This window comes from Emydura macquarii, unplaced genomic scaffold (genome assembly GCF_026122565.2).
Source record: "Emydura macquarii macquarii isolate MOO-44397 ecotype Brisbane River unplaced genomic scaffold, CSIRO-AGI_Emac_v2 contig_3108, whole genome shotgun sequence".
Classification (NCBI taxonomy): Eukaryota; Metazoa; Chordata; order Testudines; family Chelidae; genus Emydura; species Emydura macquarii.
This window is the reverse complement of record NW_027133245.1, coordinates 4,819,300-4,832,354: the sequence shown is the minus strand read 5'-3', so window position 1 is coordinate 4,832,354 and position 13,055 is coordinate 4,819,300. Positions and strand designations below refer to the sequence as shown.

The window sequence follows — 13,055 nt, the reverse complement described above, 5'->3', positions numbered from 1 at the left end:
GGGGGAAATGATTTTGTGTTGGGTTGGGTTTTTTTTTGCCTGTTCATGAAATATAAAGTAAGTCCGGGTTTCCCTGCCCCGACCAAAATCTCTTTTTCACATATTTTAAATATAGTGAAAATAGCACATGTAGGATTTTAATGCAGATTTCATTGTTACTTTCTTTTGCAGTTTCCTCAGAATGAAGATTTTGAAATTGTTTCATTTTATCCTTGCAAATTGTTTAATAGTGGCCATTGGCAGCTCGGTAAGTTTTACTAATTGCAGTAGTATTTACAATGCTCTCGCTTATTTCTAACAGTATAGAAAAAGTCAAGAATAAAGTACATTATTCTGACGTCTAAATTTCCTCTAGCGATGGGTGAACTTCAAAAAGTTCAGAAGGATGGTCTCAAGGAGCACCCAAAAGTTTGGGCAATACAACAAACATTCAAATCAGCCAGGCTTCTTGGATACGGAAATCTCCTGAGATTGAGCTTTATGGGAAGGGGACATCTGTTGCAGTAATTCCTATTATGATTGAGCTAGAATTACCACAAGAACAGTCCCCCAAACTTCTGTATGCTGGCACTTCCAGTTCTAGTTTATGCTGAAAGTAAGGAGGCTGTAAACAAGTGAAAATTAAATCACATGAAGGGGAAAAGTCTAGGTTTGCTTCATTTCTATGAAAGTGCATTGAGCACAGTGGAAAAAATCATTACATTATCATGAAGTCCATTTTCTTTCTTTTAGTTTTCTGTGGGAAGCTTCTGGACTCTGGTTGACTTTGAGGTGAATAAACTGGGAGCATTCTAAAACTTATCCCAGGGTTTTCACCACAAGAATGCATAATTTTTCATCTCATTAAGGTCCTCAAAAACAGGAAAATACAAATGAATAATTCAGTGAAAGATCCTTTAAGTTGTCATAAACTGTCCTTAGCTAATGTATAGTAGCATTTTGCTGGAAGGATGTTAGTTCTTAAAGAGTTACCAAATGAAGAAATAAAGGGTATGTATGCATATTAATAGCAGCAACTGGGTTAAATATGGGACAATGTGTCTAAGACTAGAGCTGTCAGCAGCCCTTGAATAATTTCTTCTAAATGTATAGTATAAATATTTGTAGTCAGTAAAGCAGACAGAAGAGGCTATGTTCAATCTGGTTTAAATCAGTGGCACTTCTATCCACTAGAACAGAGCCACAACCAAAATAATATTTCTCTAAGTATTATAGTATCATAATATTTTTATTTTGATTCATGTATAGGCTAAAGAAAGGAAAAGGGAAAGCAATCTGTTTTTGCCAAAGATTCTTGCACTATATGCCTGGGGCCAGGTTCACCATTTCATACTCTACTTTTACATTGAAATCACTGGAGTTTTCCTGGGTAAAACTGGAATAACAGTTGTGGAATCAGGCCCCTAATCTACACATCTGAGAACCAGGCTGATCCACATTAAAGTTACAGAACTGGTTTGTGATTGTCCCCACAGGGAATAAGTCTGGTATTCCAGATATGAGACCCTTATTATTACGGTTCATCAGCAAAGCCTTACAGGTCTTGTTTGGAATTCGGTGAGAGAAAAATCAAAAACTCCAGTTAGTACTATTCATGCCTAGCTAGACAGAGGTTTTATTCTCTTTTTCTGGTCAGTCAGTTCCTTATTATGGTACCAGTTGTCCAACAATGTTTGTGATCCTTCAATAGGCACCTAGTATCCACCAACACGGGGATCTTTGTTCTCTTGTATCAATGGTATTTTTACATAGTGTATTACAGTTTCTACCATAACTGACTACACAAGGTGCAAAGCAGTGGATGTTATTCAGGCTTTGTGTTAGTCTTTCACTTTCACGAGCTCTAAATTCACTTGCAAATATTTAAAGTAAATAAAAAGAAAACCTCAATTTAAAATGCAAAGTTTAGAATAACATCATTTACGGTATGTCTACACTGCAGACTGAAGTCGATTTACTTTCAATCAACTTTCACCTGCTGAATTTTAGAAGTCATAGGAGCGTGATCACACCATGCTCCTTGATCCGGGCTCTTGCATCCCCACTCGCTATGCTTGGGTCAACATTCAAAGTAGTGCACCCTGGGTAGCTATCTCACAGTGCAACTAGTTGCAGAGGCTTTGGGAAACTTGTTGTCCTCCCGTGATGCAACATGCTCTCTCCCCATCCAGGCAGGATGGTGGTGATGTTCTCAGTGATCATGAAAGAAGGACTTTGTGGGAGGAGGGAAGGAGAAGATTAAGAACTCTCTTTTAGTCATGTTGAACTTGTGCTGACAGCTATGAGGAGATATCACCAACCATAAGAACCTCTTGGACCAGATCCTGGGACCATAGGAATTCCAGACTGCCGACACTTCCACATCACCATCGGAATCCCAAGCTGGGGTTTTTGCTCGGAGAGTCTGTGAAGCTAGACACTGTAGGATGTTCCCCCCCAGAAAGGCCAGAGGGGCCACCCTCCACAGACATCTGATTGGCCCATACTGGTATATAAACCAGGAAGTCATCACAGCAAGCTGTAAGAGCAATGATGCAGACTATTTGCTTGCTTCTACTCCAGACCTTGCCTTGCTGTGAACTTCAGACTCCACTACTTGCCTCCTGTCTGAAACTCAGCACCTGACCCTGACTTCCTGACATCCTGACACTGCCTGGCCTGACCCTGACTTGCTGCTTGCCTCCTGTTGGTAACTCAGTGCCTAACCCTAACTTCCTGGCATCTTGACTTGGCTTGACCCTAACTCTGCTACTCGTCTCCTTACTCTAACTGGGTAACTGACCCATGTAAGCAGGCTGCCCGAGGCCAGCCCTGACACTGAGACAGGCTGAGATTTTAGTTTGGACAGAAGCAGTCTGGAGCAGAGAAGTAGATCTCTGAATTGTCCACATAGAGACGGTAATTAAAATTGTGTTTGTGGATGAGATTACCCAAAGATATGGGGCAGAGGGAGAAAAGAAGGGAACCAAGGATACAGCTCCGTGGAACACTCAGAGAAAGTTAAGGAGATCCTCCAAATGACATGGTGAAGGAGCAATTAGAGAGGTAGGAGGATAACCAGGAGAGGACAGAGTGGTGGAAGCCAAAGGAGGACAAGATTTCAAGAAGAAGAGTATGGTTGACTGTGTTGAAAGTGGGTGACAGGTCAAGGAGAATGAGGCTGGAGTTCTGATCCTAAGGTTTGGCTAAGAGATCATCTTTAAAACTATGATAATACTTCCCTATATCCCAAGAGTGTTAGAGGCTTAATTCATTAATTTTTATAAAGCACTCAGCTCTTCATTTAAAATGCATTATAGAAGTGAAAAGTTTGTATGATTAAAAATAATTAAGATCCTACATGGCTAAATTTTCCAAACCTAAATTTGTACCCACAATTTTGCTTCTGCAAAAACTCACATTTTTGGTGAAAATGCCTCTGTGCATGCAAACTAAGCAGCTAGTCATCTAACTACTTGACATGGTCATACAAGTATGTGTTGCAAGATCCACAAGTGGTTGTGTGTACAATTGTAGGAGCAAATGCAGTGCCTGTATTGAGGCCACTTTGAAAATTTGGCTCATTATTTTGTGCTTTGCTGATGAAAAGCCAGGAGAAGGAGCATGAGTATTTTACACTTACATCAAATGGGATAAGAAATACAGTCAAAACTACTATTATGCTGTGAGGCAAAAGTATCCATTCCCTGAAGCTGAAAGAAGTACCTTCTCTGACAAGGCTTCAGTAAGAATTCTGCAGTAAGAATCACTTAACCAACAAGGATCATCTCATAGGCAAAGGTCATCAGCTTTTCAGAAGTACATTACTGTATTGTCTATCACTGTGCCCATTGTCACTGACATCTGGAAAAGATAGTCAAGGACTATTGTTAAAATAAGCAAGCACTCTGGGGGCTAAGAGGCCACTGGAGGGCTTCTATATGCTTTGTGGTGAGTTTTAGGATTTGGTCAACTAGCCCATCTTACAACTGTGCTATCCCATTTTGTGGCCAAAGTCCCTGCTGGCTGCTCAGCATAGCTTAAGTGCAGGCAGCCAGCTGGTTATGGAGCTTATGCTATAGCTGTATCTGGTCCAAGATCTTTAGAGAGTTTTCAATGCTGCATCACACTGGCACACACAGTAAAGGCAGTGAACCCTCTTCTCTTCAATAAGTTCCTGCCAATCTACCTTATCCTGCCATATGTGTCCCAGGCTGCTCTCCATCATCATACACTAGATTACAACAGAGTATGAATTAAACTAAAACCAAATATTTGAGACATTGCCCAAACACTTAGAATGAAGGCATGTAATCAGGAGTGTTCTGCAGAGCCAACATGCCTAAGCAACAAATACTTACCTCAGGGAACCTTGAATATTAAAGGAAAATAACATATAATTAAAAAAAATTATAACAAACCCATTTGAAGTGATTCTTTATCTCTTACCTAAAAAGATCAACTTCTCTCTCTTTTCCATCTCCTACTGTAAGTTGGTCAACAAAGTGAACTTCATCTTTTAGAATGAAAAAGCAATGAGGTCTGGCCACCTGTAATAGTTTTGAGTCTTACCAGAAACAATAGGCCATATCTATGTAAAATGGATTATGAGTGCTTATTTGCTGTAGTAAAAGCCCCTCTGCTTTTTAACTAAAGTTACGGTACAATTATATGTTAACTTTACAGTTTGTGGAATTTTATGAGAGCTCTGTGACTTAATTAACAAATCCAATTCTCTGATCTGCACAGACATTAATGATGGTGCTGATGCATCAACAGGGAAGCAAAACTATAGAGAAGCATGCTGGCTTTTGCTGCATAGGGATGTGCTGGAGGGAACTTATGTTTGTCAAATTGAAAAAGAAAATTAGTATGGAAAGAAATTTGATTTTTTTGTCAAGCTTTTGCAGCAGTGTGAAGTGAGTGCAAAATGCTACTGTTATGTTCATGGCATACACACAGAGAAATTAAATAAAAACACAGATTCTCTTGTGGGAAAGTTGCAGTATAACACTTCATTTCTTAGAATTCAGAATAACAACACTCAAGAACCTGAAAACAGGCAGCAAGGCACAGTTCACCATACCTCGCTTTAAGCTGCCTCTGTCAAGGACGACTTTGATGGTATACTTTGCTCCAGAGCCCCCTAGTCTGCAAACAGAACCAGGATCCCTAGCCACTACCACTCAAATTAATAGCTTGTGATTCCAACGTGGTCTTCGATACCCAAAACTACCCGATCAGAACGCAGTAGTATATTCAAGGGTAAACAGAATTTACCCACTTCTCATTGGGGAATATGGAGTTTAGATTAATTTACCCACTTCTTTTTGTACCACTACACTACTTCCAGAATGTTAGCCTTACACACCAACCTTGTCCTGATGTAACTGATTAAATGAGTAGCAGGATAACAGTCAGTCAGGTTCTTTTTCCTTAGCTTTTATTTTTCATGTTCATCAGCAACTTGTGAATCAATGCGCATAATAATTTTTTTAAATGAGCACTGTCAGTGTGCGTAGAGCTGTGCAATACATACATAAAGGAAGTCCAAGACCCTGCCCTAAGAAGCTAGTATGCTAAAACGAAATGAAAGACAGGCATAAGGGAATTTAGATAGCAAAGCTGAAAAAGTACCAGGGTCCAGATTGTATTTCCTAAGATTCTTGGGGATCTACAAGATTTGGGGGCAGATCCCACTACTTGTTCTCTGGGGACTAAACCCTGTCCCTGACAGGAAGATGTGGGGAACGCAATCTCTATGAAGGGATCCTTACTGCAACATTCTCCACCATAGTCCCCTCCTGCAGATTTTACTGTGGGAGTGGATTATCAATCCCCAGGTTATCAGGTCTGTTCTCTAAGTGGTGTAAATTCCTTATTTATAAAATAGGTAATTGGATTATTGTTTAAAGGCTTCATGGGAGAAATGTGATTTAAGGAAAGATCTGAGAAAGTGATGGTGGATGTTTGGCCACCATGTAGTATAGTTGATAACTTTAAATAAAGGTGGTGGGGGAAGGAGGACTAATCATAATCAATCTCTACAGTGATTGGTGAGATCTGCATTCTTGAACCAAGTGATTTATTAATGCTAAATATGCTGTGATAAATGTTAACTCTACAAGCAAAAGTATATTTTCCCCTCTAGACTCTACAGAGTTGTTTTCAAGAGCAGCTGAGGCTCAAGGCCCAGGTGCGACTTCTGGAGTATCGCGTGAAACAGCAGCAGGTAAAAATTGTGAAGCTCTTACAGGAGAAGGAGATTCAATACAGTGACAAGGGAGATGAAAACAGTGTCATTGACCTGGGAGAAAAAAGACAATATGCAGGTTAGAATTTATTTCTTCTTTTCACTTTGGCTCTTTTTTAAATATATGTTTCCATGGCCAATACAACTGAGACTTCAGCGTTATAGTCATGCTTTAAAATTCCCCCAGGAAACTGCCCCACCAAAACATAGCATTCAGCTGTTATCCAGGCCTTTGTTGTCTTGAGATCAGATTGTGCAATGCATTCTACATGGAGCTATACCTATAATCTGTCCAGAAACTTTAGTTGGTGCAGAATTTGGCAGCATGCTTTTTAAAATGAGATCTTGCCAGGAATATATTACATCTGTGCTCTAGATCTATACTAGCTGCCTGTTGGTTTCTGAGTAGATTATAAGGTGGCCTCAAATGTGTCCTATTAAAAACCCCGGAAGCCTGGGACTTACCTATCCAAAAACCCATCCCATTGTGTAACCCCATAGTGTTACTGCTACAGCTATAATGATGGCATTCAAGATGGAACTTTCCTCAGTATAAAATCGAAGTTGTTTGACAGAGTGATTTCCATGAGGGTCCTTCAACTTTGGAACTCACTCCCCACCGTCTCAGTTCAAAACAACTGCTCTGTTGATATTAAAATTCTAAAACAGGTGAAACTCTAATTTAAAAAAAAGTGTAATGTCAGCAGGGAAAGACATTTTCCATGCTTTAAAAAACATGATGCAAATAAACTAGTTTGAACCCCCCCCACAACTATGGTCTGTTGTTTAGAACCACATTCTTTAGGAATATAAACAGAGTCTGAGCTAAGAGACTGAAGAGAAGGGGCAAAGCCCTTTCAAATATGTTTTTAATAATCTTTTTCAGCTGAAGAATGAGTCCAACTCCCAAATGTTTTCAATTAAATTTTAGGAACACGGAGCAATGCAATATTATGTTTTGATTTCTTCCAGAAGCATAGACACTAGCAGCTCAATCAGGACACATGAAGCAAGACCATATATAACAATAAAAGTTAATAAAACTTTAGAATCCTACCACTGGCCGACCAGATGCCAGTGCAGACTTCATATCTTTATTTGTATTCCTGACTTTAGCATTAGTTTGGCTGATAATTTCATTATTCAACAAGATTCTGGGCCCCACTCTAGCTTCTTTGTGCCAACAGACCTATCCCCTTCAGGATCCTCCCCACAAGTGCTGTAGAGCTACCCTGGTAGGAACAGGACTACCTCCAGCATTGAAGAACACAAAGGTGACTTAAAGCCACCATTTCAAAAACCCTCATTTCCTGTGCTGAGCTCAGCTGGAATGGAGGATTTGGTCTTCTGATTTTTGCTACTTTAAGCAAAAGTATTGCTAAAATGACAAATAAATAATGGATAGTCAGCTAACAGAAACCTCAGGTTTCTCTCTTTCACCCTTCATGGCCTGGTAAAGCTGTGTCTAATACTAGCCAAGTCTAGACAAGCACTAACACACGTCGGGCAATTGCCATCTCCAGTCCCGCTGAAAGAGGAATGAAAGATTAGGAAGGACAATGGATATAGACCACTATACAATGACTAAACCATTACAAATCTTTTTAAATCTGTAAAACCAGATTTACAAAGGTATTTAGGTCCTAGATATGCAGCTAGGCACCTAGTAGTATTTCCAAAGGTGCCTTGCCAGATTAGATGCCTTATTCCCATTGAAAGTCAGTGTTAGACACTTTAGCTGCTTAAGTGCTTGTGAAAATCCCAGTAGGCACCAATCTGCATCTTTAGGCCCCTAAATGCCTTTGTAAACCTGGCCCAAAGTGAATTAAATAGAAATATGAATGGCTAGTTGTGCGTACACATGAGAATTTGTTTTCAGATTAAGAGACTGATCTAAGTCCATCCCGTTACTGTTGTTATTTTTTATCTTAAAGTAGCATCTAGAGGCCCTAACTGAGACCAGGGCCTCACTGCATTAGGTGATGTACATATACTTCATAAGACCCAGTCCCTGCTGTACAGAGCTTGCACTTTAAATGGACAAGACAAAAGGCGGATGGGTGCTGAGTGCCCTGAACTCCCACTGGAGTAAATCAGCAGGGTCTCAGCACAATTGTAGGATCGGGTCCCATTTCATTATCTCTTATAATATTCAGGCACACCATATTTCACACATTATTGCCATATTAGCTAGCAAGATATAGGGAGAACTTAATTATTGTTGTGGTTTTGTCATCTCTGGTATTATAAAAAGAAAAAAAACCAAACCCAAACTTATCCCTTCTTTTCCCCATTTGTCCTATCAACAACACATCACATTCATTATTAAAATCATTCTGCCAGTGGAAGCAAGCCATCATCTTCCACGCTGGGCTTGAAGCTCTGGTTTTGATCTAACATTTATAATGCTTTCAGGACAGTGAGATCTTTCAGGGACTGAAAAATATTGTTATGGCTGGAGGGCATGCTGTAAAGTGGATAACACACCCACCCATGAGAAGATACCTTAAAATTTCATAAATTGTCAGCCACTTGTTCTAGTGCAAGGCACCACACCTGACAGTCAAGTGTTCAAAAAGAGAAAAACTTAATCATAGATTAATATTGAATGTCTTCTGTTTCTATAAAAGATTAAGCTGCTTTGACAGTTTTGGAGACATTTGTGTTGAAAGAGTACAGCAGGTTTGTTGTAGTTCTAAATAAAATCTTCTCTCCCTTCTGAGTCATCTCACTTAGTCCTAAAAGTCCAAATCCATCCATAATGCAACTCCACTAAAGTCAATGGAATCATACCAAAAGTGAATTCAGTCCAGTGGACCTACTGAACTAACTGTGGTATGTAACCTATCATTTAAACCAGCTTCTGTACCAGATGACTGGAGGATAGCTAATGGGATACCAATTTTTGAAAAAGGTTCCAGATCTGATCCTGGCACTTACAGGCCAGTAAGCCTAACTTTAGTATCAGGCAAATTACTGAAGCTATAATAAAGAACAGAATTATCAGACACATAGATGAACACGATTTGTTGGGGAAGAATCACCATGTTTTTTGTAAAGAGAAATTATGCCTCACCAATCTGCTACAATTCTTTGAGGAGGTCAACAAGCATACGGACAAGGTTGATCCAGTGGATATAGTGTACTTAGATTTTCAGAAAGCCTTTGACAAGGTCCATCACCAAAAGCTCTTAAGCAAAGTAAGCTGTCATGGGATAAGAGGGAAGATCCTCTCCTGGATCAGCAACTGGTTAAAAGATAGGAAACAAAGGGTAGAAATAAATGGTCAGTTTTCAGACTGGAGTGAGGTAAATAGTGGTGTGTCCCAGGGGTCTGTACTGGGACCAGAACTTTTCAACATATTTATAAATGATCTGAAAAAAGAGATAAACAGTGAGGTGGTAAAATTTGCAGATGATACAAAACTACTCAAGATAGTTTAGTCGAAAGCAGACTGTGAAGAGTTACAAAGGAATCTTACAAAACTGGGTGACTGGCCAATAAAATGGCAGATGAAATTCAATGTTGATAAACGCAAAGTAATGCACATTGGAAAACATAATCCCAACTATACATATAAAATGATGGGGTCTAAATTAGCTGTTAGCACTCAAGAAAGAGATCTTAGAGTCATTGTGGATAGTTTTCTGAAAACATCCACACAATGTGCAGCGGCAGTCAAAAAAGCTGACGGCATGTTAGGAATCATTAGGAAAGGGATAGATAATAAGGCAGAAAATATTATATTGCCTCTTTATAAATCCATGGCTACTGCATGCAGATCTGGTTGCCCCATCTCAAAAATGATATACCAGAATTGGAAAAGGTACAGAAAAGGGCAACAAAAATTATTAGAGGTATGGAAAAGCTTCCATATGAGGAGAGATTAATAAGACTGGGACTTTTCAGCTTGGAAAAGAGACGACTAAGGGGGAATATGATAGAGGTCTATAAAATCATGACTGGTGTGGAGAAAGTAAATAAGGAACTGTAATTTACTGCTTCTCATAACATAAGAACTAGGGGGTCACCAAATGAAATTAATAGGCAGCAGGTTTAAAACGAACAAAGGAAGTATTTCTTCACAAAACACACAGTCGATCTGTGGAACTCCTTGCCAGAGGATATTGTGAAGGCCAAGACTATAACGGGGTTCAAAAAAGAACTAGATAAGTTCATGGAGGATAGCTCCATCAATGGCTATTAGCCAGATGGGCAGTGATTGCTGTTTGCCAGAGGCTGGGAATGGGCAACAGGATGGATCACTTGATGGTTGCCTGTTCTGTTTGTTCCCTCTGAGACACCTGGCATTGGCCACTGTCAGAAGACAGGATACTTGGGCTAGATGGACCATTGGTCTGACCCTGTATGGCTGTTCTTATGTTCTTAATATACTCTCCTCGCTGCATGCTGCTGTCTCTGCTGTTCAGCTAGTTTTCCCATGTCAAGTCTGTGCAGATAATCAGGAGTCAATACAGACACAAGCAGTTTCTTAGACAGGAAGATTTGCATGGTTGGATAACTTGAGTTTCCAGTGTTTATTGTATATATTCCATCCTCCAGCATGACTTGTCTTCTTATAATAAAGGCATGTCCTCCTCCTTGTGCCAAACCCTAAAAGCCAGATTTCATCCACAATCGGTGTGGGAGAATCCTCACTTCCTCCAATACTAATTGCCCCTTATATAGGAGAAAAGGCCACTGGATTGTTGTATTTATTAACAATAATATCGGTATTGTTGTTGTTTGTTATTTATTTGTATAGCATCCACAGTTCACAGGGCACTTCACAGAAAAATGAGGCAGTGAGGTCCTTGGCCCAGAGGGTTCAGACCCTAACCCATCTCTGTAGTCATGCACAGGCATTTTCAAGGAGCTGAACACCATCATGCACAGTGGATTTAACTGGTGCTAGGTCTTCAAATCCTGCTCTTCCACCTGCATAGAGGAGGAGGCAGGATTTTCCTTTTAGTAAACAGCAATGTAATTAAGGAAGCTAGGTGACAGTTCAGCAAAAAACTTAAGCATGTGCTTAAAATTAAGCACATGCTTAAGTACTTTGCTGACTTGGGGCTCTGTTGAGAAAATCACGAGTGTTTGAAAATTTGAGGCTATACTGTAAACTAGTGAAACATTCTTTACATTCCTCTCGCAGACCAGCTTAGATCTTATTACTTTTTCTATGTAGTCTGTTCAAACCATGGCACAGCCATTTGTTTTCAGTATAAACTGTTTATTTTCTGGTCTAAAACTCACTGGGGCTTTCACAAGGGTGAAAGAAAATCGTTCAGAATGTTCCAAACTGGCCAACAAATGCAATTAAAAAAAAGAAAAATGTCAGCTGAATCCCAGCCAACATGTTCATAAAGTTTTCAGAGGTAAATCTTACAGTTAATCAGCTCTACCTTTGCCAGGAAAAATAGAAAAAGTTGAAAATTATACGTCTTTCCTGTATGACTGACTACTTGATGGTAGATTAAATATTAACAAAGAATTCCTTTCATATAAAAATTAACTCCTATGAGAAAAAAGATTATAGAATTATATCACGACTGTGTATTTATTGGGCCTGATTCTCCCATTGCCTTGAACATTAGTTAGTCACTTACACCAATGAAAAGTAAGAGCAAATAGTATCAAATCAGAGGAACATTTCACACACTGGCGTAAGTGAGTTTGCACTCATTTTGCACAATGTGCAACAGTGTATCAGTCCAACATTTGTTACTTTTCTGCTAATATTGATGATTCTGTCCTGCTGTTCCTGTCTGTTCTAGAATGAGCAAAACATAGCATGCCCACTGAAGTTAGTGTGTGCTTTTACTTTTGGGGAGACTATATAAATATGCCCAGATTCTAATATGATTCAGAAGTGACTCCATCTAAAGCATAGGATTTACATCAGTGTAAGTGACAGCAGAATCAGGGCTACCATAATTTAATGACTATTGTAAGGTGGGGGCAAACAACTTCTTGGAAGAAATGTCAAAATTGTTACATATCTTTACTGAATTTTAATTATGGTAATCAATGAAAATGATAAAACACAAAGATCTATACAAAAATCATTTCATGGGTGTTTGCTGTGCACCATCCTTGCTAATATGCAAGTTTTATATTACCATACATTGATTATGTTGATGAAGGTCCCTCTTTGCGCAGCTTATTTTCACTAATAAGTACAGGATTGAAAAAAATCTGTTTTCAACTGATGTTTTGAGAGCAGATTGTGCAGAGATCTACAACGATGGACATAAACGCAGTGGATTTTACAAGATGAAACCTCTCCAGAGCCCTAGTGAGTTCCTCGCCTACTGTGACATGTCAGAGGGGGGAGGTTGGACTGTTTTTCAGAGACGTTCTGATGGCAGCCAGAAGTTTGATAGGTAAGTATTGGAGCCAGCAGTTATAATTAGAAACAAACCACAGGCATCTGAGACCAGGTGGAATCAAGTTAAATATCAACTCTAAAGCTGTCCCTGTAAGAGACTATCAGCAGTGAAAAAGGAGAGGAATGCTGATTTTATACTTAAGCCACCAGAATAGAACTCCAAAGTTCTTGATTCAGTTCCTGGCTCCGCCACAGACTCTCTGTGTGGCCCTGAGTAAATTACTTGGGACTGATTTAAGGTATTTAAGCATGAACCTAATGTTAAACATCTTTTAAAAACAACCCATTGAAACTCTTGAGACTACTCCTGTGCTTTAAGCTCAGCATGTACTTAAGTACCTTGCTGCATCAGGGTTTTAATTTTTCTGTTCCTCATCTGTAAAACGGGGATAATAGCAACTATCTACCTCTTGTGTTGCAAGGACAAAATCA

The 13,055-nt window shown here is 39.4% G+C and overlaps 1 protein-coding gene across 1 annotated transcript in view; it reads left to right on the top strand.

Moving 5' to 3' along the window:
• The window catches only part of FGL1 (fibrinogen like 1), a 38,771-nt gene that overhangs the window by 9,133 nt on the left and 16,583 nt on the right, over positions 1-13,055 (top strand). Inside the window, exons 2-4 of the mRNA XM_067530611.1 lie at positions 172-247; positions 6,131-6,311; positions 12,459-12,618. Coding sequence (XP_067386712.1) covers positions 182-247; positions 6,131-6,311; positions 12,459-12,618 — 407 coding nt within the window. The 5' untranslated portion in view covers positions 172-181. The remainder of the gene's footprint in view (positions 1-171; positions 248-6,130; positions 6,312-12,458; positions 12,619-13,055) is intronic.